The sequence below is a fragment of the Eleutherodactylus coqui genome, chromosome 5 (assembly GCF_035609145.1).
Source record: "Eleutherodactylus coqui strain aEleCoq1 chromosome 5, aEleCoq1.hap1, whole genome shotgun sequence".
Classification (NCBI taxonomy): domain Eukaryota; kingdom Metazoa; phylum Chordata; class Amphibia; order Anura; family Eleutherodactylidae; genus Eleutherodactylus; species Eleutherodactylus coqui.
Window position 1 is genome coordinate 23,995,195 of NC_089841.1, and position 25,041 is coordinate 24,020,235.

Consider the following 25,041-nt stretch of genomic DNA (forward strand, 5'->3'; position numbering starts at 1 on the left):
GGCCATAGGTGTCAATGCGGATCCTCTAGTTAAGAATCTAAATAGACATAATCCAAATAGACCTGGTCCTAAGTGTCCAGAGGTCCCTTCTAGTAGGGGAGGTATGGTTGCGAAAGGTCTTAGTTTTCCTTCACGGAGGTCCGGTTTAGACTAGTACGGTTTAGGATTTTCCTCCCAGCTTTCTCTAGCACTGGTGAGAGTATCTATGGAGTGTTCTGATTCCTGTTGCACCTGCCTAGCAATTAAGAAGGGCTTTTATTTCTATCTTGGTTTTGGACCTTTGCTGATTATTCTCAGTCTTAATCTGATGGTTGTTGGAATCAGAGCTGGATCTTGGTCTTCTGTTTTTTTTCTGCTCATCACAAGCTAAGTACTGTGGTCACTGGTGGTAGTTGGAATTCTCTGACAACTATTTATAATTAACAGCCAGATATATTTGGTATTGTTATACTTCCTATTTTCTTGTAAGCTCCAACACGTCCACCTCTGTCTGTCAGAGGTGGACGCGTTGGAGTTCAGGTATGAAGACCTTTAATTTTTAGTATCTTACTATATAAATGGAAACCCCAGTGCTGCTGCCACCAGATCTTGCTGCTGGTCTTTTGCAGCCACTCAAGGGTTTTTGACCAACTGCCTCCTCCAGTATCTGGTGGCAGCCGGTGATAGCTTGCTCTTTCTGCCATATCTGGATAGTGTAGCCAGTGTTCCTGTAACTTTGAACTTGTGAACTGCATCCAGCTATATCTCTAGGAGCATTCAATGGCTTTGTAATTTTTTGCATCCTTTTCCTTGTTATCATTTCTTTACCTTTTTAGACCAGTCTCTTGACTTATCCATATTTCTAACATGCAATCAATTATCACTCAGCTAAGCTTTAGCCAGTCCAGGTATTTGCTGTATTTTCTCTCAAGCACATCTGATGCAACTAATGAAGCCCTTGAATATTTGTATCCGGTATGTTTGAGATAACATCTGATTTCCAAATGCGTACTTTTATGAGGGATTCTATTCAGGGGGTGAATAATTCTGAAATGGCAGTTGGATGGCAAATGTGGCATTTTGTAGAGAAGTTGGAGAACCACGTATCTAAGTTGCATTGAGCTATTTACATTGATCTTGTCTGATTGCCTCCTTCAGTACATAACAATATTCTGTCAGCTTTAGCATCAGTTGATTGGAATTGTACACTTAGTCTATGATTTATTTGCAGAACTTTATATTTGTTCCGCACTAAATCTCAATTGCCAAGTGAATGTGCAAACAGGTGGAAGTTCAATAATATCTTTCGGTAAACCAGACACCATTTGTAACCTTTACCTACCATAGCCATCAATATGAAAAAGAGCGTACAGGAGTTTAGTAGAAAGCTGCATTACAATCTATAAAGGATTTGAGTAAATCTCAGCTTCATCTACCTGATGGTTCTCTGGGACACTTGGCTTTTTTTCTGGACAGCTCTGTGAATATAGACGGCTGGGACATTTCTCTGGTGGGTTTTTCTCCAGGAGTCCATCTGTAGGAAACACACAGTGACAGAATAGATTATCTGCATGTGATGAGCAGATGATGGGCTCTAGGTGACCTTCAGAGATATCTTCCCTCCTTACATTGCTGATCAGCTGTTATATCCATCTCTTCTGCTTCATCTTTAATCTCAACCTTAATAATCAGCTTTTCACACTAAAACAGAAAAAAAAAGTAAAATGATCCTTGGTTCCATCACTTTATGGTCAGATTCTGGTGAGACATCAGCGTCATCTACCTGCTGGTTCTCTGGGACATTTTCCTCTTGACAGTCCTGAGAATATGGATGGCTGGGACATCTCTCTGGTGGGTTTCCCCTACTGGATCCATCTATAGCAAATAACCAGAGACTGAAAAAATGATATATGTGATCATGGTCAAATCTCTCATACCTGCTTTCCTCTATAATTGAGAGTTGCCCTCTTACCCTTAAATGTGACTGGTGGTCCTTCATAGTGGCATCCTAATGTCCCTCTAAATACTCCCATGGAGAAATAGTCAGCTCTCCTCAGCTGTATTTAGTGGTTACTACTCACCTGGGAAGTTACCTGTAGGAATCTCCTCTTTACACCGCTGATCGCCCCTCACATTTGTCTCTGTAGTATTAATATCGGTCAGATCTTCATCCTGATACAAAAGCTGTGAGATAAATATTGTAAAAGTCAGCAGACGGTTGGAGAAGTCGTGTGGAAGGTTTTACACGACCAGGAAAGGTCATTAATCATCATGACGACCAAAAATAACCTGACAGCAGCAGTTATCAGTCATGTCAGAGTGGGTGACCTTTTTTTATGTTACAATTGCTTCTTAAATGGATTCTGTCACCAGATTCATGGAGTTTGGCTTAGAGCTGAGCTATGAGTCGGAGGGGGTCATGCTGGCTTTTCCCTCCCACATCCTACAGACTGACAGCTCTCTTCCCTTTTGTGTATAGGAAGAGAGCCATCATTCTACATGCTGGGAGAGGCTGGCATGGCCCACCTCCATGACTTGGAACTCATCTGCAAGTCTAACTTCATGAAGCTGGTCGAGGCATCATCCTCCGCGCATCAGTGTTCACATTCTGAGTGCCATTATGCCTGGAGCTCCGGAATGTGACTCTACAGCCTCTGATTGGCTGCAATGGTCACCAAACTTCCTGTGTTGTCAGCCATCACAACCAACGCCAGGACCACAGCGGGGCGGCAGTGCGGGATCCCAGTGGTGGCAGAAGGGTAAGTACTGCTCAGTTTATTATTTCTTGCATGCAGCCCTATTAAAGGTATGCTATCCTGTAACTGGACAACCCCTTTAATGGTTATACAGATGATGTAAACATTCCTTTCACTTTCACTTTTTTCCTAGTTAGCTCTTCATGATGAGAAGATCTAGATAAGAAATTCTATATTTCCAGACATTTTTACAATATAATTTAGAGCTTACTTATCCTCACCATACGTCTGTGAAGTTATTTGGGTTTGTTCTTGAGTTAGCTGTCTATAAAACATCCAGCAGGAAACCTCTTGTCCCAGTGGGTTATGTTCTAACTAACTGAGGTTAGCAAAATTATGTATATTTTTTGCTGTTCCAAATCAATTTTAAGTGCTTGAGCTGCTCAGAGAATTACAGGTCCCACAGCATTGGTGTAATCCACTGAATTCCTTTATTCCTCTAGCAGACATTAAAGCCCAGGATGTAAAAACACATAAGTGGTCACTAAGGGATTAAACACTCCTCCAACCTTCTAGTCATCTTCCCCCAGCACAGCTGCCTGCTCCCCATTGAGATGCAGCCCATCCCTATGCTAGAACCTGTAGCCAACTAGCAAAGTCAGGCTGGTTCTTTGGGGGAGGAGCCTAGTCGATCATGTAAGCAGACGCACTGAGAGAGCGCTCTGGTGATGTATCCTGTCACGCATCTTGCAACCGCTATACCCTTGCACTATCAAGTGCATACAGCAATCGCCATATATTGCAGGAGCTGGGGGACCTCTCCTGCTGAACGTGGGGGACATGACCCATCGCGGAGATCATTACAAGTCATGGAAAATGAAGATGGCACGCAGAAGGAGGCAGAACACGTGCCCAGAGCAGAAGAGGGCAGAGAATCTGAAGACAGTGAAGCTGAATAACTCCCAGCAGAGAGCGATGATCTGCAGGACGACAGCGAGAATCCTGCACAAGGCACCACTACTACACCAGCGGGGAGTAATGATGCAAGCTGGCAGTCTGCTGGGACAGTGAAGAATGGAGGGGAGGAAGCAAGTCAGGCAGAGAGGAATCCATAGCAAGCAGACCCATGGGAAAGGAATCTAGCAATGTCAGCAGAGAGAAATCCTGGGAGCTGTGAACAAATGGACTCCGGCCCTAAATCCACTATATTTACTAGTGGGTTCCCTGCCAGATGATATGGGCCTCCGCAGGCATGATATGCAGGAAGTATGACTGCACTGGGGGAAAGGATAAGTGAAGGGGAGGATCAGGTACGACAGCTGGAGCGTGATGGGAACAGAAATGTACAGACTGGTGCCAGTTTGCTGATTAAAACAGAAGACCCGGAAAATCGGTCTAGACGCAATAATGACTCCTACTGGGATAGAGCAAGAATGGACAGAGCTGGTGAAGAGGGAGGTTTACTCCATTAGGATGCCTTCTAAAAGGAATGCTACTCTTAGATTTATGGCGAACCAAAAACCCAGCTACTAAAAGTTCATCCTGTCACTTGAGCGCATATCATACTCCATCGCATATAGATATGGCAGTGGGCAATACTTTGCTATAGAACTGTTTGCTGGCGGTCACATATTTACCCAGATTGCTATTGATAGACATACAAGTAGATGTAGGCTTGGGCGGCCACTATGGAGATTTAATACATTCTGAGTACTGTTATAGATTGACCAAGTATATCAGGATTAAGCCCATTTTAGAGGCCTTCTCATCCAGAAGGTCACGCAGGTCAAACAGAAGACCAATATTCTGGGTCGGGAACTTCAAAGACGTTTGGTTGACATGGACTCTACATTTGTAAATAACAGCACACCCGAAACATTGGCTAGTTGGAAAGAGGCTCCGGAAAAGCTGAACCAACACACATTGGAAACGGCAGCCAACAAACAAGGTTTTAAAAAACAAACTATTTTGAAGAGAGGGAAAAACCGGTCACATGCTGGTCATTATAGCTGGAGGGCAGGTAGGCTCTGCATACATTACACGCCTGAGAAATAGTCAAGGCACCATTGACACCGATACATCTACAATCAGTGCCAGGGTGTGCGCCTTTTATGTCTCTTTATGCTCCTCCAGACTCTGCAGAACACAGGAACAGATTAGATAGCATTTGGCATCTATAAAATGATACCCTGTTTATCATAAGAACAAAAGGAGGTTTTTGAAGCTCCGGTGGACCTCAAGGAGCTGCAAGAGGAAGTGGCTTCTGCTTATATCCAGAAATATGTCCCCGATAGGCCACCCCAACTTTAGCAGGGGACAAGATGACAGGGTATACAAGACATGGCACGCAAATGGCAGAATCTAGCTCCCCACTTCATGCATGGCACAGAGCAAAGATGGCTCACCCAACGAGAACTACAGGATGAAGTCCACTTACCTCCCACACAACTCTTACTAATTAAAACAGGCCCTTTCTTTCTGTAAAAGCAGGTCAACTAACACGGCAAGAGACGCCACTGCCACCGAGTCTGACCCCTTCATTGAGCAGACGCATGCAACACCATCGCTATCAACAATACAGAAAACCATCAGAGGCAGATTCACTGAGCCAGGTCCGAAAACTCTTTACACAATGGGAAAAAGTCATACAAAATGACAACTTAGAGGCCGGGCTTCATCAAGGCTGGAACACGATACACAAACATGTACAGAGTGAGGTGTGGAGAGACCTTGTCCAAAATAATGGTATTACGGTAACATCCCAGCAATGGCAGAAAACCCTGACCGACTGGTAAAGTGCCCAAAATGTGGCCTCCTGCCACAGACTTGGAGCATGGCATACGGTCAGGCACGCAAACGAAACTATTTTGGGGAGCGATAGCACAATTCACCAAAACTAAGTGGAAAATAAAAATAAGGGTAAACAGGCTCTCCCTATTCCGCCATGCCGAACCGCAACAGAGAACAGGCACGGCCAAACAACCACCCTTCATGCATGTGTTCCTCCTAGCTGCCAAACATACAATACTAAGGCCCAATGCCCACGGGCGGATCTAATTTACGGGTCACTCGCGCAGAATATCCGCAACTCAATCCAGCCATAGAGAAGCAGGGGCATCCGGATTGGAAATAAAACACGCGAATTTGTTTAACAATCCTTTTGGTCCGGAAAAGGAATCACAGCAGGCCTCATTACAGTGCGGGTACCACATGGACAGGTTCCATTAAAGTCAATGGAAGCCGTCCGATCTGCGGCCCACCAGCAGCAGACACTGAGGACGGGCCGCGGAGCCCACAGGAAAGCAGGATTCTTTTTTTCTAATCTGTACTCCGCAGTACAGATGTCCCAGCAGAGGGGAGGTCCACGAGGACGCCGTATACCGCACAGCTATGCAGGGTCCTCGGCCGCAGGCAGGATGGGATTCCACTGCAGGCTCCGGCACATGGAATCTGACCCGCCCGTGGACATGAGGCCTTAAGCACTGGCGCTCACAGATGCTCCCCGAGGCGGCAGAGGTGGTGGGCCAACCCACTAACGTAATGATCATTGAAAGAATAGAAGTAGAGCGGCACAGAGATAGGGGTGCAAATAAACTGGGCAGGTGAGCAGAGAGCAAACAAGAGGCAGGGAACACCAACCTACCCTCTCCCCAACCCTCCCATACCCCCTCCCACCGGACCTCCAGCAGGGGGCCAAGGGCAGTAGGAGTCAAGACAGTTCTGAAACTACCTCAAGGCAGAGGGGACTAGGAGTACCGCCCCGGCCACCAAATAGATGAAAAGGAACGTAGAAACAAGGTATAGAAACTAAAGCTGATGGTGTGAAGATACTGATGATTTATCAAGAAGCGGGTCATGTGCCGTGTGAGCGATCCATCGTGATCAGCGAGAAGATTGATGCTTCTCATATGCTGATGAATAACAAATAAAAGAAGAGGTCATGGGGCTGTGGCAAGTTGGGGTTACTTGCCCGGGATCTCCTGCTTATTTTCCCCTGCCCAGGGGTGGCAGCACCGCAATGATGACCAGAAACAGGGTAAAGTCCAAATCCTGGTTCCTCCAGCGTTTATTTCAGCCTACATACAGTCCATCCTATCATATGCAACTGCACACTGTTGTCCACCACAGTGCTCACAGCAACGCACACCGCTTCTTCCAGCGGACCTTCCAGGAAGGTGACTTCACCCCGACAGGCGATGATCCGACTATTCCCTGTCTGCTCCGTGTTTCCAGGTCCCTCGCAGACCAGCAGCAGGTCTACATAGACCTCAGGCCCCACAGGCCTCCATGGACCTAAGCTCCACAGCTTCAAGGACCCCGAGTTTGTGAGGGAGGAGAAATTTAAACTGTGTAGCCGCACCCTTGCAGGTGCAGGTTAACTAAACCAAACACAGTGACTGTGCTCAGAGGCCCTCTACAGGCCACTCTTGCTACTGCACTGTCAGAGGTCGCATGATGAGAACATTGTTCTTCCCCTTTACAAGGCACTGGTCAGACCACACATGGGATATTGTGGACAGTTTTGGGCACCGGAACAAAAGAAGGACATGTCAGATCTTAAGCGGTACAAGGGTGGGCAACTAAAGTAATAAACGGAAGGGGCGGACTACAATACCCAGAGAGGTTATCAAAACGGGGATAACTTAGTTTAGAAAAAAAAGATCAGGGAATAATACGGAGATCTCTCCCGTCATGTAATTATACCCAGGACTGTAACAAGGGGGCGCTCTCTACATCTAGAGGAAATAAGGTTTCTGTAAAGAACCTGCTTGTATGTCAAGTAGTGAGACTAAGGAACTCTCTGCCGGAGGACGCAGTCACGGCAAATTCGATAAACAAGTTAAAAAGGGGCCCGGATGTCTTTCCTGACGATACATTATAATCATTAATAACTTCTGAATGGTTGGTGATCCGGGGATTATTCAGATTGGAGTCAGGAAGGATTTTTTCTGTTAAATGGGGAAAATTGGCTTCAACCTCATTGATTTCACATTTTGTTTTTTTTAATCAATATTTGGTGGTGATGGTTTTGGAGGGTGGTGATGGTTTTGGAGGGTGGGGTGTTTAGGCTGATCTGGGGGGACATGTCTTTTTTCTCCTTACAGACTATGCTACTATATTGCTTTTGTTTGTTTTCTCAAAGTAAGATTGAAAGGATAAATACAGACCAATTATCCTGCGGTCCCTTCATGATGCTGGATAAACTACATAATGGATACATGAGACAAGTGTAAAACGTATAGTAAGACTGAACTAGAGAGCTTTACAGCCCTTCTACAGAGTGAATATCTCCATCTGGCCTGATGATCAGGTGAATAATGATAATACCTCCCAGCAGGCAGAGATGGTACTGACAATAGCTGCTCATGTCATGTTGTGCTGATGCATCACAGCATTCATAGCTCAGAAAAATGAAAGAGAAAGCAGGGAAAATCCCAACATCAAGATGGTGCCTGATAAGCATCAGAGAGGAGTCTGCACTGTGTGGAAGTGACTTCACTACACATAGGGCAGGTTCAGAGTACGGCAGACAATCAGATGAGGGGCGCAGGGATGGAAATATGTGTTTTCACCATAGAGGCACTTTAAGGTAAAGCTATAAACATTGTCTTTCTATTATATAACTGTCAGCCATGTTTTCAGCTTTAGAGATGTTCCCTGCATGTATTACAGGGTTCACAATACAACTTCATTGTTTACCTTCATTGTGCACCTTGATCGTTCTTTCATTTAATGCAAACATGTCAAACTTAAGGCCCGTAGACTGAATCCAGCCGGCTACCTCATGTTTTGTGGCCCACCAGCCACGTAGCCCCCGATGGGCATTCCACTCATCCAGCCTGCAGCACAGACACTGAGGGAAAAGGTCAGCAGTCATAGACTAACCAGAGGCTGCTGGACCAGAGCTGCAGGCCAGGTGAGGGCAATGGCTGTAGGGATACTGCCTGGCCAGAGGCCAATAGGGGGCTTCACTATTAGTACTAGGGCAACTATAGAAGGCAGTATTACTACTGGGGCCACTGTGATGGACCCTAATACTAATGGAGTCACTATAGAGGATGCGATTACTACTGGAACCAATATAGGGGACACTATTACTACCAGGGGTCACTAATTCTACACAGTCTTACAATTACAATCAGCCCTTTGAAAGCCACCATAATGCTGATGTGGCCCTCGATGACTGAGTTTGACACAACTGATCTAATGTCTCTGGTCAGCGGTAATCCTGCCATCTCCACCGGCCTCATCACACAAGTAGAAGACATCTAATAAGACTTAGTACTAGGGTACTATAGGGGTCACTATTGCTACTGGGGCCACTATGGGGGCCACTATTACTGATCCAGCCATCTCCACTATCTTTATTACACAAGTAGAAGACATCTAATAAGACTGAAGACAAGAGCTTCACAGCCTTCTACAGATCAGAGGAACATCTCCACCTACCTGATGGTCCTGTGGAAGAAGAGGACGGGGACATCTCTCTGGTGGGCTTCTCTTACTGGATGGAACTGGAGGAAACACAGACGGACACTGAAGTCATTCTTCACATACAGATAATAAGACATGATTACCGGATTCTTCTGACCATAAGACATATTATTACAAGCATCCATCTTCCTGAAGTCTCCCTGCACCTTATTATCTGATGGTCTCCCCCTCCCTGTCCCATGTACAGCCAAGCGCAGAACAGTGATAACTTGTCCCCCCCCTCATAGACCCCAGCGGAGAGCTGTCACTCTGAGTAACCCTTGAGTGACTGATCCTAGCCCCCCGCAGGTACTGCCTGCACACGTCTCTCCATCCTTCCTATTCCTCTTTCCTCAGTCTGCTGAATCCCGTCTCCATCCCCGGCACACAGGCAATCTGCGACACTGAGACGAGGCTGACCTTATAGACAGAGCATACAAGTCATAGGAGGAGGCCATGCTGTGTAATAATGTGCAGTTATTGGAGCTGAAGCATTACTGGGGAGGGGGCTACCACTGAGAGATGATGTACAAGTGAATGCAGAGTAAGTAGACAGAGGACATCACTGCTACAATAGGTCAGGAATGCAGGTGTCCAGTGTCACAGTGAACTCCCAGTGCACAGAGATGGTAGGAGTGAGTGTACAAGTGTGCAGGAGGATATATACCAGTTTGTGGTCCTCCAGCATCACTGAGGATAAAAACAAGCATTTATTAGAACTTCTGGCTACAAACATAGGTCCGCCATCCAAAGTGAAGGTCCATGTGGGCACTTCATCAGTGCCGGAGAACTACATGGGGCTCATTCCGACAGGCGTTCTGTTGTTCCCCTCCCATCACCTTTATTATTGTAGTATTATAATACTATTATAATAAAATATTAACCCCCTTCATGTAATTGTAGGGTCACAGCAAATTGCAACACAACCGTACTGACCGCCATTACATCCCAATGAGAAGAGTATTGTGGCCAGAGTCACCATGTAGCCACAGCCGTACTGGTGACCCCTTCACCAATTTAGAGGGGTTCTACAAATTACCAATATGAAACTAAGAGAACAATAAAGGCGGACAAGCTGGATATCCACTCTGTAGATACAACCTAGCAGCTCTTACCGGTGATCCCAGATCCCTCCTCCTCCGGTCCTGCAAGCACTAAATACAAAGTGGAGGAGGGGCTGGTGGGGATAGTTTGGGGTTCGGAGGCAGCATGAGCCAAGGCACCTCTCCAGCCCTGCACCGCCGCCTGATACTGTAGCAGTAGGGCTGGTGGAGCAGAGATCTTCTGCAGCCGCATTCTCTAGCTAACGCTTGATACAGCAGCCGTCCGCCGGGCAGTCTCTGACTAGCATCACTGTATGGCCGGAATGCTTACATGTCAGCTATTAGTAATTGAGTATTGCTGATCTGTAGGCCTTCTGATTATACACTGACTTTACTCAACAACCGTGAAGTGAGTGGCTCTACTAATACAACTAGCTCAGTTTTCTGCCTGCCCAGCACCTTCCTCCCTCCCAGCTACAATCCTGCTAAATATATCCATTACCTGGTGATGGGAGCGGCTGGCGGGTCTCCATCATGGCCTCCTTGTACAGATCCTTGTGTCCTTCTAAATACTCCCACTCCTCCACGGAGAAATAGACAGCGACATCCTGACACCTTATAGGAACCTGACAACACAATATACAGTCATCACCCAGAAGCCTCCAGTGCTGTTACTGTATAATGTCCCAGCATTCCCTGCAGCGTCACCTCTCCAGTCAGCAGCTCAATCATCTTGTTGGTGAGTTCTAGAATCTTCTGTACATTGATGTCCTCATGTATCAGGGGGTGAAGTGAGGGCCTCGTGATTGAGCTCAGGGGTCTCCCCCATCTATCACACATGGGGGCCTGACAGCCATCACTAGAGGTCTTCTTCACTACTGTGTAATCCTGTGTATGGGGAGACATTAATAAATATCACTATACACATTTCCAGAGTCCATCACCTCTCCAGTGACATCATCTGTTATTACCATAGATAAGAATGATGTAAAGTGGCATCATCAGAATCTCTCCTCTCTCCAGTGACATCATCTGTTATTACCATACATACGAATGATGCAATGTGACATCATCTGAATCTCTCCCCTCTCCAGTGACATCATCAGTCATTACCATAGATAAGAATGATGTAATGTGACATCATCAGAATCTCTCCCCTCTCCAGTGACATCATCTGTTATTACCATAGTTGGGAGGTCTGGAACACAGACCGAAATGCGAATGTTGCCTGAGTCCAAATTAAGAGGAAATATTATATTGAGTACTCATAGAGAACCATAATAATCCACTACACAGACCGTCTAGTAAATCAGCATGAGTTCTAGTTTATTTTGAACATTTGCTAGTTTATATGCAAGATGGAAAGAAGGCGTTTCCATATGTTACCTGATACTAAGTTTCAATCTACTTTTGCTGACCAAGTCCACATTCCAACAGATTACAATAGGGCTGTAAATCAAAAGCCTTCTAAACAAAAGGTATCAGCAAAACTGTTTGAAGTGGACATAAAACAGTTACATATGATAATAAAGGTTGACTTTGTACTGTCTGAGTACATTTTTAAGATTACACTTCTTGTTTGGGAAGAAATGTAATCTTCAAGGTCCATCAACAATTTGCACATCAAAAGAGGGGGCATTGTTTCTAGTTAAACACATAGAACTGGTTTTAACCACCTACTTGGGAGTCAGTACATTGTTAAGAAGTTGGGATTCAGTAAGATAGCTGAATAAAATCTAATTAATTATACATTTAGTATTTTAAAGTCATCATCCAAATAAACGCTTGAATATACCTTTCTACATATGATTCTATATCCAAGTTCTACTAGCAACTTCCGGAATGTTTTACATATTTTTCATTTCCATAATACATAACATTATATAACCAAATAACTAATGTCACATTTATTACACTGTTTCCTTATCTTTCTTATGTTAGGTTATTAAAAATATGATTGACCCCTATCACCATACATATGAATGATGTAATGTGACATCATCAGAATCTCTCCCCTCTCCAGTGACATCATCAGTCATTACCATAGATAAGAATGATGTAATGTGACATCATCAGAATCTCTCACCTCCCCAGTGACATCATGTTATTACCATAGATAAGAATAATGTAATGTGACATCATCAGAATCTCTCCCCTCTCCAATGACATCATCTGCTATCACTATAGATAAGAATGATGTAATGTGACATCATCAGAATCTCTCCCCTCTCCAGTGACATCATCAGTCATTACCATAGATAAGAATGATGTAATGTGACATCATCAGAATCTCTCCCCCCTCCAGTGACATCTGTTATTACCATAGATAAGGATGATGTAATGTGACATAATCAGAATCTCTCCCCTCTCCAGTGACATCATCTGCTATCACTATAGATAAGAATGATGTAATGTGACATCATCAGAATCTCTCACCTCCCCAGTGACATCATGTTATTACCATAGATAAGAATAATGTAATGTGACATCATCAGAATCTCTCCCCTCTCCAATGACATCATCTGCTATCACTATAGATAAGAATGATGTAATGTGACATCATCAGAATCTCTCCCCCCTCCAGTGACATCTGTTATTACCATAGATAAGGATGATGTAATGTGACATAATCAGAATCTCTCCCCTCTCCAGTGACATCATCTGCTATCACTATAGATAAGAATGATGTAATGTGACATCATCAGAATCTCTCCCCTTTTCCAGTGATATCATCTGTTATTACCATAGATAAGAATGATGTAATGTGACATCATCAGAATCTCTCCCCCCTACAGTGACATCATCTGTTATTACCATAGATAAGAATGATGTGATGTGACATCATCAGAATCTCTCCCCTCTCCAGTGACATCATCTGTTATTATCATAGAGAAGAATTATGTAATGTGACATCATCAGAATATCTCCCCTTTCCAGTGACATCATCTGTTATTACCATAGATAAGAATGATGTAATGTGACATCATCAGAATATCTCCCCTTTCCTGTGACATCATCTGTTATTACCATAGATAAGAATGATGTAATGTGACATCATCAGAATTTCTCCCCTCTCCAGTGACCTCATCTGTTATTACAATAGAAAAGAATAATGCAATGTGACATCATCAGAATCTCTCACCTCCAGTGACATCATCTGTTATTACCACAGATAAGAATGATGTAATGTGACATCATCAGAATCTCTCCCTTTTCCAGTGACATCATCTGTTATTACCATAGATAAGAATGATGTAATGTGACATCATCAGAATCTCTCCCTTTTCCAGTGACATCATCTGTTATTACCATAGATAAGAATGATGTAATGTGACATCATCAGAATCTCTCCCCTCTCCAGTGACATCATCTGTTATTACCATAGATAAGAATAATGTAATGTGACATCATCAGAATCTCTCCCCCCTCCAGTGACATCATCTGTTATTACTATAGATAAGAATGATGTGATGTGACATCACCAGAATCTCTCCCCTCTCCAGTGACAACATCTGTTATTACCATAGATAAGAATAATGTAATGTGACATCACCAGAATCTCTCCCCTCTCCAGTGACATCATCTGTTATTACCATAGATAAGAATGATGTGACATCACCAGAATCTCTCCCCTCTCCAGTGACATCATCTGTTATTACTATAGATAAGAATAATGTAATGTGACATCACCAGAATCTCTCCCCCCTCCAGTGACATCATCTGTTATTACCATAGATAAGAATGATGTAATGTGACATCACCAGAATCTCTCACCTCCCCAGTGACATCATCTGTTATTACCACAGATAAGAATGATGTAATGTGACATCATCAGAATCTCTCCCCTCTCCAGTGACATCATCTGTTATTACCACAGATAAGAATGATGTAATGTGACATCATCAGAATCTCTCCCTTTTCCAGTGACATCATCTGTTATTACCATAGATAAGAATGATGTAATGTGACATCATCAGAATCTCTCCCCTCTCCAGTGACATCATCTGTTATTACCATAGATAAGAATAATGTAAAGTGACATCATCAGAATCTCTCCCCCCTCCAGTGACATCATCTGTTATTACTATAGATAAGAATGATGTGATGTGACATCACCAGAATCTCTCCCCTCTCCAGTGACATCATCTGTTATTACCATAGATAAGAATAATGTAATGTGACATCATCAGAATCTCTCCCCTCTCCAGTGACATCATCTGTTATTACCACAGATAAGAATGATGTAATGTGACATCACCAGAATCTCTCCCCTCTCCAGTGACATCATCTGTTATTACCATAGATAAGAATGATGTGATGTGACATCACCAGAATCTCTCCCCTCTCCAGTGACATCATCTGTTATTACCATAGATAAGAATAATGTAATGTGACATCATCAGAATCTCTCCCCTCTCCAGTGACATCATCTGTTATTACCATAGATAAGAATAATGTAATGTGACATCATCAGAATCTCTCCCCTCTCCAGTGACATCATCTGTTATTACCATAGATATGAATGATGTAATGTGACATCATCAGAATCTCTCACCTCCCCAGTCAGCTGGAGGAGTATCTCTAGAGTGAGGTTGAATACACTCTCCGCCATCTTGTTTCTATTCTTCTCCATCTCTGATGAATCAGTCATGTAGGGACCTGAATGGAAACAATATGAACCGATGTAAAAACCACAAAAACCAACATCTCCAAGTTCAGCTGCTTTTTACAGGGTTTTCTCTGAAGCGCTGCAGTGTTTTAGCGCACAATATAGATGTCTGCAATGTACATGCGTGTTGGGATGTATGTGTGACATCGGGCAGCAGAATCCTCCGGACAGCCTCCCGTTAACCCCTTCCTGCAGCCATTTCTCATCCCCACCGCCCAACGACAATTGCTATTATATCTGCTAATAAAGCTGGATGAGCGCCGGTATTGTGAGGGACAAGTAGGATTTTTAATAGCAGCATTTAATGTGGGAGAACCTTAGAAATACTTTATTGGGAATTCATTTAATAGGAAATGTTATAAAAACATTTGCTGGAATCCTTTAACCCCTTAGTGCTATAGGTAGTACATGTACGTCCTGCAGCGTCGGGGTATGTATGAACGCGCGGCGATCTCCCTCCATACAGCGCGAGCGCCGGCTGTTTATTGCGGCTGATACCAACTCCGATAAGCTGTCAATTCTGATAGCGCCATTTAAAATGGGATGAGATCGCAGGGAGCCGTGCAGGTGTCATGGCAGCCGGGGGCCCTCTGTAACGCCCCAGGCTGTCCTGGCAGAATGCCTATCAAGCCATGCCCGTGGCTCCTCCAGAAAAGGATGTATGTGTGACATCGGACAGCAGAGTCCTCCCCATATATCGCCCCCAGTAGTAACAGTGACCCCCAACATCATCCCCCAGAAGACCGAGCAGTAAACGTGACCCCCTTCCCCCACTGCAGTAATGGTCACACCCACAGCGGCCCCAGTAGTAACAGTGACTGTCTGAAACCAAAATACTTACCTCTTTCTCGTCTTCTAAGCGCCGCTGCTCAACTCACTCAGGACTCCATCCACAGTGCCAGACAGTTGTGAGCTTCCAGGACCTGTGATGATGTCACAATCATGTGATCAATGGTGTGGGAGGAGTCAGGGATCACATGACCAGAGACCATTAGGTTCTGTTGCTAATAAGGGAGATGGAATAAATCCTCCACAGTGCCACCTATTGGAAGGCATCATTCCTTCGAGTCAAAGTGGGACTTTTTATACAAGTCTTGTTACAATGACTGGGAATCAAAAGCAAAGCCAGACTCCATGTACATACAGCTGTTTCAATAGGTGGCACTGTGGAGGATTTATTCCATCTCCCTTATTTGCATATTACCCAGAGGAGCGTGCGTGGCCATTTGAGTCTCCTCACTTAGTTTATAGTATATAGTTGCTCTCCCTAAGGAGAAAAGAGCGGTTCTGTTGCTAAATATACTGTGTATTGTGGATGTAGCAGAGCTGTATGTGTGTAATGTACACGCTCCTGTACTGTATGTGTATTGTGGATGTAGCAGAGCTGTATGTGTGTAATGTACACGCTCCTGTACTGTATGTGTATTGTGGATGTAGCAGAGCTGTATGTGTGTAATGTACACGCTCCTGTACTGTATGTGTATTGTGGATGTAGCAGAGGTGTATGTGTGTAATGTACACGCTCCTGTACTGTATGTGTATTGTGGATGTAGTAGAGCTGTATGTGTGTAATGTACACGCTCCTGTACTGTATGTGTATTGTGGATGTAGCAGAGCTGTATGTGTGTAATGTACACGCTCCTGTACTGTATGTGTATTGTGGATGTAGCAGAGCTGTATGTGTGTAATGTACACGCTCCTGTACTGTATGTGTATTGTGGATGTAGCAGAGCTGTATGTGTGTAATGTACACGCTCCTGTACTGTATGTGTATTGTGGATGTAGCAGAGCTGTATGTGTGTAATGTACACGCTCCTGTACTGTATGTGTATTGTGGATTGTGGATGTAGCAGAGCTGTATGTGTGTAATGTACACGCTCCTGTACTGTATGTGTATTGTGGATGTAGTAGAGCTGTATGTGTGTAATGTACACGCTCCTGTGCTGTATGTGTATTGTGGATGTAGCAGAGCTGTATGTGTGTAATGTACACGCTCCTGTACTGTATGTGTATTGTGGATGTAGCAGAGCTGTATGTGTAATGTACACGCTCCTGTACTGTATGTGTATTGTGGATGTAGCAGAGCTGTATGTGTGTAATGTACACGCTCCTGTACTGTATGTGTATTGTGGATGTAGTAGAGCTGTATGTGTGTAATGTACACGCTCCTGTACTGTATGTGTATTGTGGATGTAGCAGAGCTGTATGTGTGTAATGTACACGCTCCTGTACTGTATGTGTATTGTGGATTGTGGATGTAGCAGAGCTGTATGTGTGTAATGTACACGTTCCTGTACTGTATGTGTATTGTGGATGTAGCAGAGCTGTATGTGTGTAATGTACACGCTCCTGTACTGTATGTGTATTGTGGATGTAGCAGAGCTGTATGTGTGTAATGTACACGCTCCTGTACTGTATGTGTATTGTGGATGTAGCAGAGCTGTATGTGTGTAATGTACATGCTCCTGTACTGTATGTGTATTGTGGATGTAGCAGAGCTGTATGTGTGTAATGTACACGCTCCTGTACTGTATGTGTATTGTGGATGTAGTAGAGCTGTATGTGTGTAATGTACACGCTCCTGTACTGTATGTGTATTGTGGATGTAGCAGAGCTGTATGTGTGTAATGTACACGCTCCTGTACTGTATGTGTATTGTGGATGTAGCAGAGCTGTATGTGTGTAATGTACACGCTCCTGTACTGTATGTGTATTGTGGATGTAGCAGAGCTGTATGTGTGTAATGTACACGCTCCTGTACTGTATGTGTTTTGTGGATGTAGCAGAGCTGTATGTGTGTAATGTACACGCTCCTGTACTGTATGTGTATTGTGGATGTAGCAGAGCTGTATGTGTGTAATGTACACGCTCCTGTACTGTATGTGTATTGTGGATGTAGCAGAGCTGTATGTGTGTAATGTACACGCTCCTGTACTGTATGTGTATTGTGGATGTAGCAGAGCTGTATGTGTGTAATGTACACGCTCCTGTACTGTATGTGTATTGTGGATGTAGCAGAGCTGTATGTGTGTAATGTACACGCTCCTGTACTGTATGTGTATGCTGGATGTAGCAGAGCTGTATGTGTGTAATGTACACGCTCCTGTACTGTATGTGTATTGTGGATGTAGCAGAGCTGTATGTGTGTAATGTACACGCTCCTGTACTGTATGTGTATTGTGGATGTAGCAGAGCTGTATGTGTGTAATGTACACGCTCCTGTACTGTATGTGTATTGTGGATGTAGCAGAGCTGTATGTGTGTAATGTACACGCCCCTGTACTGTATGTGTATTGTGGATGTAGCAGAGCTGTATGTGTGTAATGTACACGCCCCTGTACTGTATGTGTACTGTGGATGTAGCAGAGCTGTATGTGTGTAATGTACACTCTCCTGTACTGTATGTGTATTGTGGATGTAGCAGAGCTGTATGTGTGTAATGTACACGCTCCTGTACTGTATGTGTATTGTGGATGTAGCAGTGCTGTGTGTGTAATGTACACGCTCCTGTACTGTATGTGTATTGTGGATGTAGTAGAGCTGTATGTGTGTAATGTACACGCTCCTGTACTGTATGTGTATTGTGGATGTAGCAGAGCTGTATGTGTGTAATGTACACGCTCCTGTACTGTATGTGTATTGTGGATGTAGCAGAGCTGTATGTGTGTAATGTACACGCTCCTGTACTGTATGTGTACTGTGGATGTAGCAGAGCTGTATGTGTGTAATGTACACGCTCCTGTACTGTGTGTATTGTGGATGTAGCAGAGCTGTATGTGTGTAATGTACACGCTCCTGTACTGTATGTGTATTGTGGATGTAGCAGAGCTGTATGTGTAATGTACACGCTCCTGTACTGTATGTGTACTGTGGATGTAGCAGAGCTGTATGTGTGTAATGTACACGCTCCTGTACTGTATGTGTATTGTGGATGTAGCAGAGCTGTATGTGTGTAATGTACACGCTCCTGTACTGTATGTGTATTGTGGATGTAGCAGAGCTGTATGTGTGTAATGTACACGCTCCTGTACTGTATGTGTATTGTGGATGTAGCAGAGCTGTATGTGTGTAATGTACACGCTCCTGTACTGTATGTGTACTGTGGATGTAGCAGAGCTGTATGTGTGTAATGTACACGCTCCTGTACTGTATGTGTATGCTGGATGTAGCAGAGCTGTATGTGTGTAATGTACACGCTCCTGTACTGTATTGCGGATGTAGCAGAGCTGTATGTGTGTAATGTACACGCTCCTGTACTGTATGTGTATTGTGGATGTAGCAGAGCTGTATGTGTGTAATGTACACGCTCCTGTATTGTATGTGTATTGTGGATGTAGCAGAGCTGTATGTGTGTAATGTACACGCTCCTGTACTGTATGTGTATTGTGGATGTAGCAGAGCTGTATGTGTGTAATGTACACGCTCCTGTACTGTATGTGTATTGTGGATGTAGCAGAGCTGTATGTGTGTAATGTACACGCTCCTGTACTGTATGTGTATTGTGGATGTAGCAGAGCTGTATGTGTGTAATGTACACGCCCCTGTACTGTATGTGTACTGTGGATGTAGCAGAGCTGTATGTGTGTAATGTACATGCTCCTGTACTGTATGTGTATTGTGGATGTAGCAGAGCTGTATGTGTGTAATGTACACGCTCCTGCACTGTATGTGTATTGTGGATGTAGCAGAGCTGTATGTGTGTAATGTACACGCTCCTGTACTGTATGTGTATTGTGGATGTAGCAGAGCTGTATGTGTGTAATGTACACGCTCCTGTACTGTATGTGTATTGTGGATGTAGCAGAGCTGTATGTGTGTAATGTACACGCTCCTGTACTGTATGTGTATTGTGGATGTAGCAGAGCTGTATGTGTGTAATGTACACGCTCCTGTACTGTACGTGTATTGTGGATGTTACAGAGCTGTATGTGTGTAATGTACACGCTCCTGTACTGTATGTTTATTGTGGATGTAGCAGAGCTGTATGTGTGTAATGTACACGCTCTTGTGCTGTATGTGTACTGTGGATGTAGCAGAGCTGTATGTGTGTAATGTACACGCTCCTGTACTGTATGTGTATTGTGGATGTAGCAGAGCTGTATGTGTGTAATGTACACGCTCCTGTACTGTATATGTATTGTGGATGTAGCAGAGCTGTATGTGTGTAATGTACACGCTCCTGTACTGTATGTGTATTGTGGATGTAGCAGAGCTGTATGTGTGTAATGTACACGCTCCTGTACTGTATGTGTATTGTGGATGTAGCAGAGCTGTATGTGTGTAATGTACACGCCCCTGTACTGTATGTGTACTGTGGATGTAGCAGAGCTGTATGTGTGTAATGTACACGCTCCTGTACTGTATGTGTATTGTGGATGTAGCAGAGCTGTATGTGTGTAATGTACACGCCCCTGTACTGTATGTGTATTGTGGATGTAGCAGAGCTGTATGTGTGTAATGTACACGCTCCTGTACTGTATATGTATTGTGGATGTAGCAGAGCTGTATGTGTGTAATGTACACGCCCCTGTACTGTATGTGTACTGTGGATGTAGCAGAGCTGTATGTGTGTAATGTACACTCTCCTGTACTGTATATGTATTGTGGATGTTGCAGAGCTGTATGTGTGTAATGTACACGCTCCTGTACTGTATGTGTATTGTGGGTGTAGCAGAGCTGTATGTGTGTAATAATAAGAAACTTTATTTGTATAGCGCCAACATATTCCGCAGCGCTTACAAAAACAGGGGGATACAGAAAGACAAAAGTACAAATGCCCCGGTTATATGTAGCAATCAGCTGATGGAAACAATAGGGGTGAGGGTCCTGCTCCAACGAGCTTACATACTACAAGTAGTGGGGGGATACAGAAGGTAAGGGGGCTGGAGATGTGCACAGTATGGCGAGGTGGAGAGTGAGGGATGCTATACACATAGACAATGGTCAGACATTTAGCCACGTGACGGCAGAAATGGTATGACTGCAGGAGCGATTTATTATGGTTAGCAGGGATTGCAGTCAGTAGGTCAGGGAGCATGTTATCAGGCGGAGTACAGAGGGGTTTGTTTAGGGAATGCGGTATGCCTCCCTGAAGAGGTGTGTTTTTAGAGCACGACTGAAGTTCTGTGAGTCCTGGATTGCGTGGGTAGCCTTTGGTAGTGTGTTCCAAAGGACCGATGCTGCTCTGGAGAAGTCTTGGAGGCGGGAGTGAGAAGTTCGAATTAAAGGGGCGCTCAGTTTGGTTTCATTAGCAGAGCGGAGAGCCCGGGCTGGGTGATGGATTGAGATGAGGGAACCTATGTAGGGCGGCGCGGTGCTGTGGAGAGCTTTATGAGTTTGAATTGAATTCTGTATTTAACGGGCAGCCAGTGCAGTGACTGGCACAGGGCAGAGGCGTCCGAGTAGCGGCTGGACAGGAAGATGAGCCTGGCTGCAGCATTCAGGAGGGATTGGAGAGGGTAGAGTCTGGTGCAGGGGAGGCCGATCAGCAACGAGTTGCAATAATCGAGCCGAGAGTGGATGAGGGCAACAGTAAGCGTTGTAAGTGTCCACTGTGAGAAAAGAGCGGATTCTTGCGATGTTCTTGAGGTACAGCTGACATGTTCGGGTGGGAGATTGGATGTAGGGGGTAAAAGAGAGATCAGAGATGAATATGACCCCAAGGCATCGGGCATGCTGGGAGTTATGGTGCCACACACTGAGATGGAGATGTCAGGATGAGGTCGGTTAGTGGATGGTGGAAATACCAGCAGGTCAGTTTTAGAGAGGTTTAGTTTTAGGTAGAGAGAGGACATGGTGTTAGAGACAGCGGACAGACAGTCGGTGATGTTTTGGAGGAAAGGTGCATAGTGATCTTGTAGATGATACCTTTTAATGGCTAGTAGTGGTGAACTCTGGGGCAAATCAAACAGAAAACACTATAGCACACCGTACCTCCTGGATCAATGGGATAGCTCCCGGCTCATAGTGAGCAGGGAAAGCACAGGAGTTTATCCAGTGTATCCCCGTCAGCGTGTCGGCGTCCATTCTTCTTTCTTCAAAAAGAGCAGCAGAGATATATCCACATCCACTTATCCTTAGTTAAAGAAAGTCCGGCTACTGCATCTACTCTTGGTTCTTTAGAGCCTCAGGAGTTACATCCTTGGTGTGACCTTGGTGGAGATCTAAGATAGGCAAAAGCAAAGTCCCCTGCAAGCAGACTGTTTCTGCAGTGTCATTTCCTTCCCTAGTGGAAGGCTGTCATCTTGGGCCAGCTCCCTGAACCATGCGGGGATTAAACCCGCAACCTTCAGTTGATGAGCAAGAGCTTAGGACTGCATTTCTGCTCCAGGAAGATCTCCGGGACTTGTACAAAGACAATAAAACACTGCTTCTGCCTTCTAGATGGGTTTACCCAACGGTTCAAGAAAAAAAAAAATTCCACTGTGCCACAAAGATGTAATATCGAATGTGATTCCAAAAGTATACCTCAAGTCAGTGCTTACCTTCAAGCCAGCACTACAGATTACACCGAGTGCCGTCATCTACGACCTCCTCGGATATGTCCCAGGAAAGGAGCGATTACCAACATCGGTCATCAATGCATAACCTGTTCCGCTTGTCCATTTCCATGATCTTCTGGAAAAATCTACAAAAAACCCCCTCCAAGTGGCAGATTGCATTAGCAATGGATTGATCTTTAACAGGCTCAGATGCACTTTTGTTCTGGTGGATCCAGTCATTTAAATTGTGAATCTACGTAAAAATAATGTAGCAGAATTCAATGTTGTTACTTTTTCTTCTAGGGCCCCAATCTAGCTCCAACCATCTCATGATCAGTTAAAGGGGTTGTCTCACGCTGAAACGGGTTTTTTTTTTTTCAATAGGCCCCCCGTTCGGCGCGAGACAAACCCAAGGGATGGGTTAAAAAAAAAAAAAAAAAGTTTATTACTTACCCGAATCCCCGCTCTGCGGCGACTTCTTTCTTCCCTTACCAAGATGGCCGCCGGGATCTTCACCCACGATGCACCGCGGGTCTACTCCCATGGTGCACCATGGGCTCTGTGCCGTCCATTGCTGATTCCAGCCTCCTGATTGGCTGGAATCGGCACACGTGACGGGGCGGAGCTACGAGGACCAGCTCTCCGGCACGAGCGGCCCCATTCACAACGAAGACGGCGAAATTAGACGGAGCCATGGGGACGGGGACGCTAGCAACGGAGCGGGTAAGTGAATAACTTCTGTATGGCTCATAATTAATGCACGATGTACATTACAAAGTGCATTAATATGGCCATACAGAAGTGTATAACCCCACTTGGTTTCACGAGACAACTCCTTTAATTAATTGATCATGAGATCATATGACTTTACCTTGTTCACTATACCATATATATCATGTGTCGTATACACAATAGCTTTGTAATCCAGGATAATCATCACCCCTCTGGGTCTGGATCTCTGTCTTAATACGTTGACTGGGCAGATCTCTGACACCATGAAACTCTCCACATTGGCAATGTGATGCCCTTTAAGTATCCATTTCATTCTGTTTGCCATGAACACATCAGGTTTGTCAAGTACATAATTATCACATTTTAGCATCAAACCTCAATAGTATTGGAATAAGTGGAACCCAATATTTTCTTTCCAATAATTTGTATTGGTATTTACACCCACACAACATAGAGGTGTAATTATGGTTGTGGGCATCAGTATTAGGTACAAGGGACAGATCATACATTCTTATACATCATGTGACCCGATAAGGAGAGGGGTTGAGTTTTTAGATTAACGGAGGGGAATGGTTAAGCCATATGTTCCATTTGTCATTGAAGGCGTCCAGCTTCCCACCTTGGACTGCTAGCATTTCTTCATATAGACAGCTGTTTGAAACTGTCAGATGCAGATATTCTATTGCTTTTCCAGTTTCATGCTGGCGTAAGATGGAAAGCATGAAGAACATGGCATGGGATAGTTCTGAAATTCAGTGGGAGGATGTGAATGCCGAGCAACAAAAGGGCCGGGCCCAGACTACTTTTAATTTGGGGTGAAGGGGAGAGTAAGTTCAAGAGACGGAACCCCAAACCCCATAATCTAGAAATAAGTGGGCAGCTCCAAAAGATATGCAAGAGCATGCCCCTATGCCTGCAGCCTCTCTAGCATAAAGGTGAGGTGTCAGTAAAGATATGTGCAAGTCTGTCCACATACCCATGTTCTTGAGGGATCGGATACTGAATCCCACCAATACTCTACAAAAAAAAAAGAAAAACACAAAACAAATTTATACTCTCAGATAAAATGTTTCTGGAGAAAACGGGGCATTCCTAAAATGGGAAAGAGGTCTAGTGAGACAGTGCTCTATTAGGGATTGGCACATCGCTATAAACTGGGCTATTAAATCCATGGCCTGTGCTTCCCACCACGAACAAGATTTTAAATTACTCGTAAGGTGGTAGAACCCAATATTTTGAATACACATGTACTTGTGTTGGCACACATCAAGAATGCATATACACACTGTTCTGTATTGAGGAGGGGGAAAGCATTACATACTGCTCTTCTCTCCCTTTCCTTATGTCATCTAGCTCCACCCCTTATAGTCTGGTTCTCTATTAGAGCATCACTATTAGAGATGAGCGAACGTAGTCATTTAGGGCGATTTCCAAATCGAGCATCGCTTTTTCGAGTGACTACTCGGGCGAAAAGATTTGGGGGGCGGCGTGGTGCAGCGGGGGGTAGCAGTGGGGAACAGGGGGGAGCTCTCTCTTACCCCCCCCCCCCCACTCCCCTCTGCAACCCCCTGCTCATCCCCGGCGCCCCCTGAATAGTCAGTTACTCGAAAAAAAGCGGTGCTCGATTGCAAAATCGCCCTAAACGAGTGCGTTCGCTTATCTCTAATCACTATCATGCTACAGATTAAGTACTCCAACAGTACACACATCATATATAATAAGAATCTTTATTTGAACAGCTCCAATTTATTCCACAGCGCTTTTGAAGCACAGGGGAGCTCAAATAGTACAAACAACACAAATGGTATTCAAACATTTTGGAAACGAAAGGAGGGTGGGGTGATAAATAATGTACAGGGCAGGGGATAGAGTGAGGAGCAACACAGCAATGCGATGAAAACGTGGAGCAGACGGGGTGTGGGTAGTGCACACGGTATGGGAGTGAGAAATGTACATGATAGGCATAT

The 25,041-nt window shown here is 44.5% G+C and overlaps 2 protein-coding genes across 2 annotated transcripts in view; both read right to left on the reverse strand.

Annotated features, from left to right (window-relative positions):
* Window positions 1–25,041, reverse strand: part of LOC136627320 (zinc finger protein 850-like) — a 580,493-nt gene that overhangs the window by 236,631 nt on the left and 318,821 nt on the right. The window contains exon 15 of the mRNA XM_066602322.1: window positions 9,126–9,190. Coding sequence (XP_066458419.1) covers window positions 9,126–9,190 — 65 coding nt within the window. The remainder of the gene's footprint in view (window positions 1–9,125; window positions 9,191–25,041) is intronic.
* Window positions 10,756–15,774, reverse strand: LOC136627340 (oocyte zinc finger protein XlCOF29-like). Its single transcript, XM_066602356.1, has 3 exons — window positions 15,703–15,774; window positions 14,748–14,851; window positions 10,756–11,080 (listed from the first exon to the last, which is right to left on the reverse strand). Exons 2-3 carry the CDS (start codon window positions 14,841–14,843, stop codon window positions 10,841–10,843), a joined length of 336 nt encoding a protein of 111 aa, XP_066458453.1. The 5' UTR covers window positions 14,844–14,851; window positions 15,703–15,774; the 3' UTR covers window positions 10,756–10,840.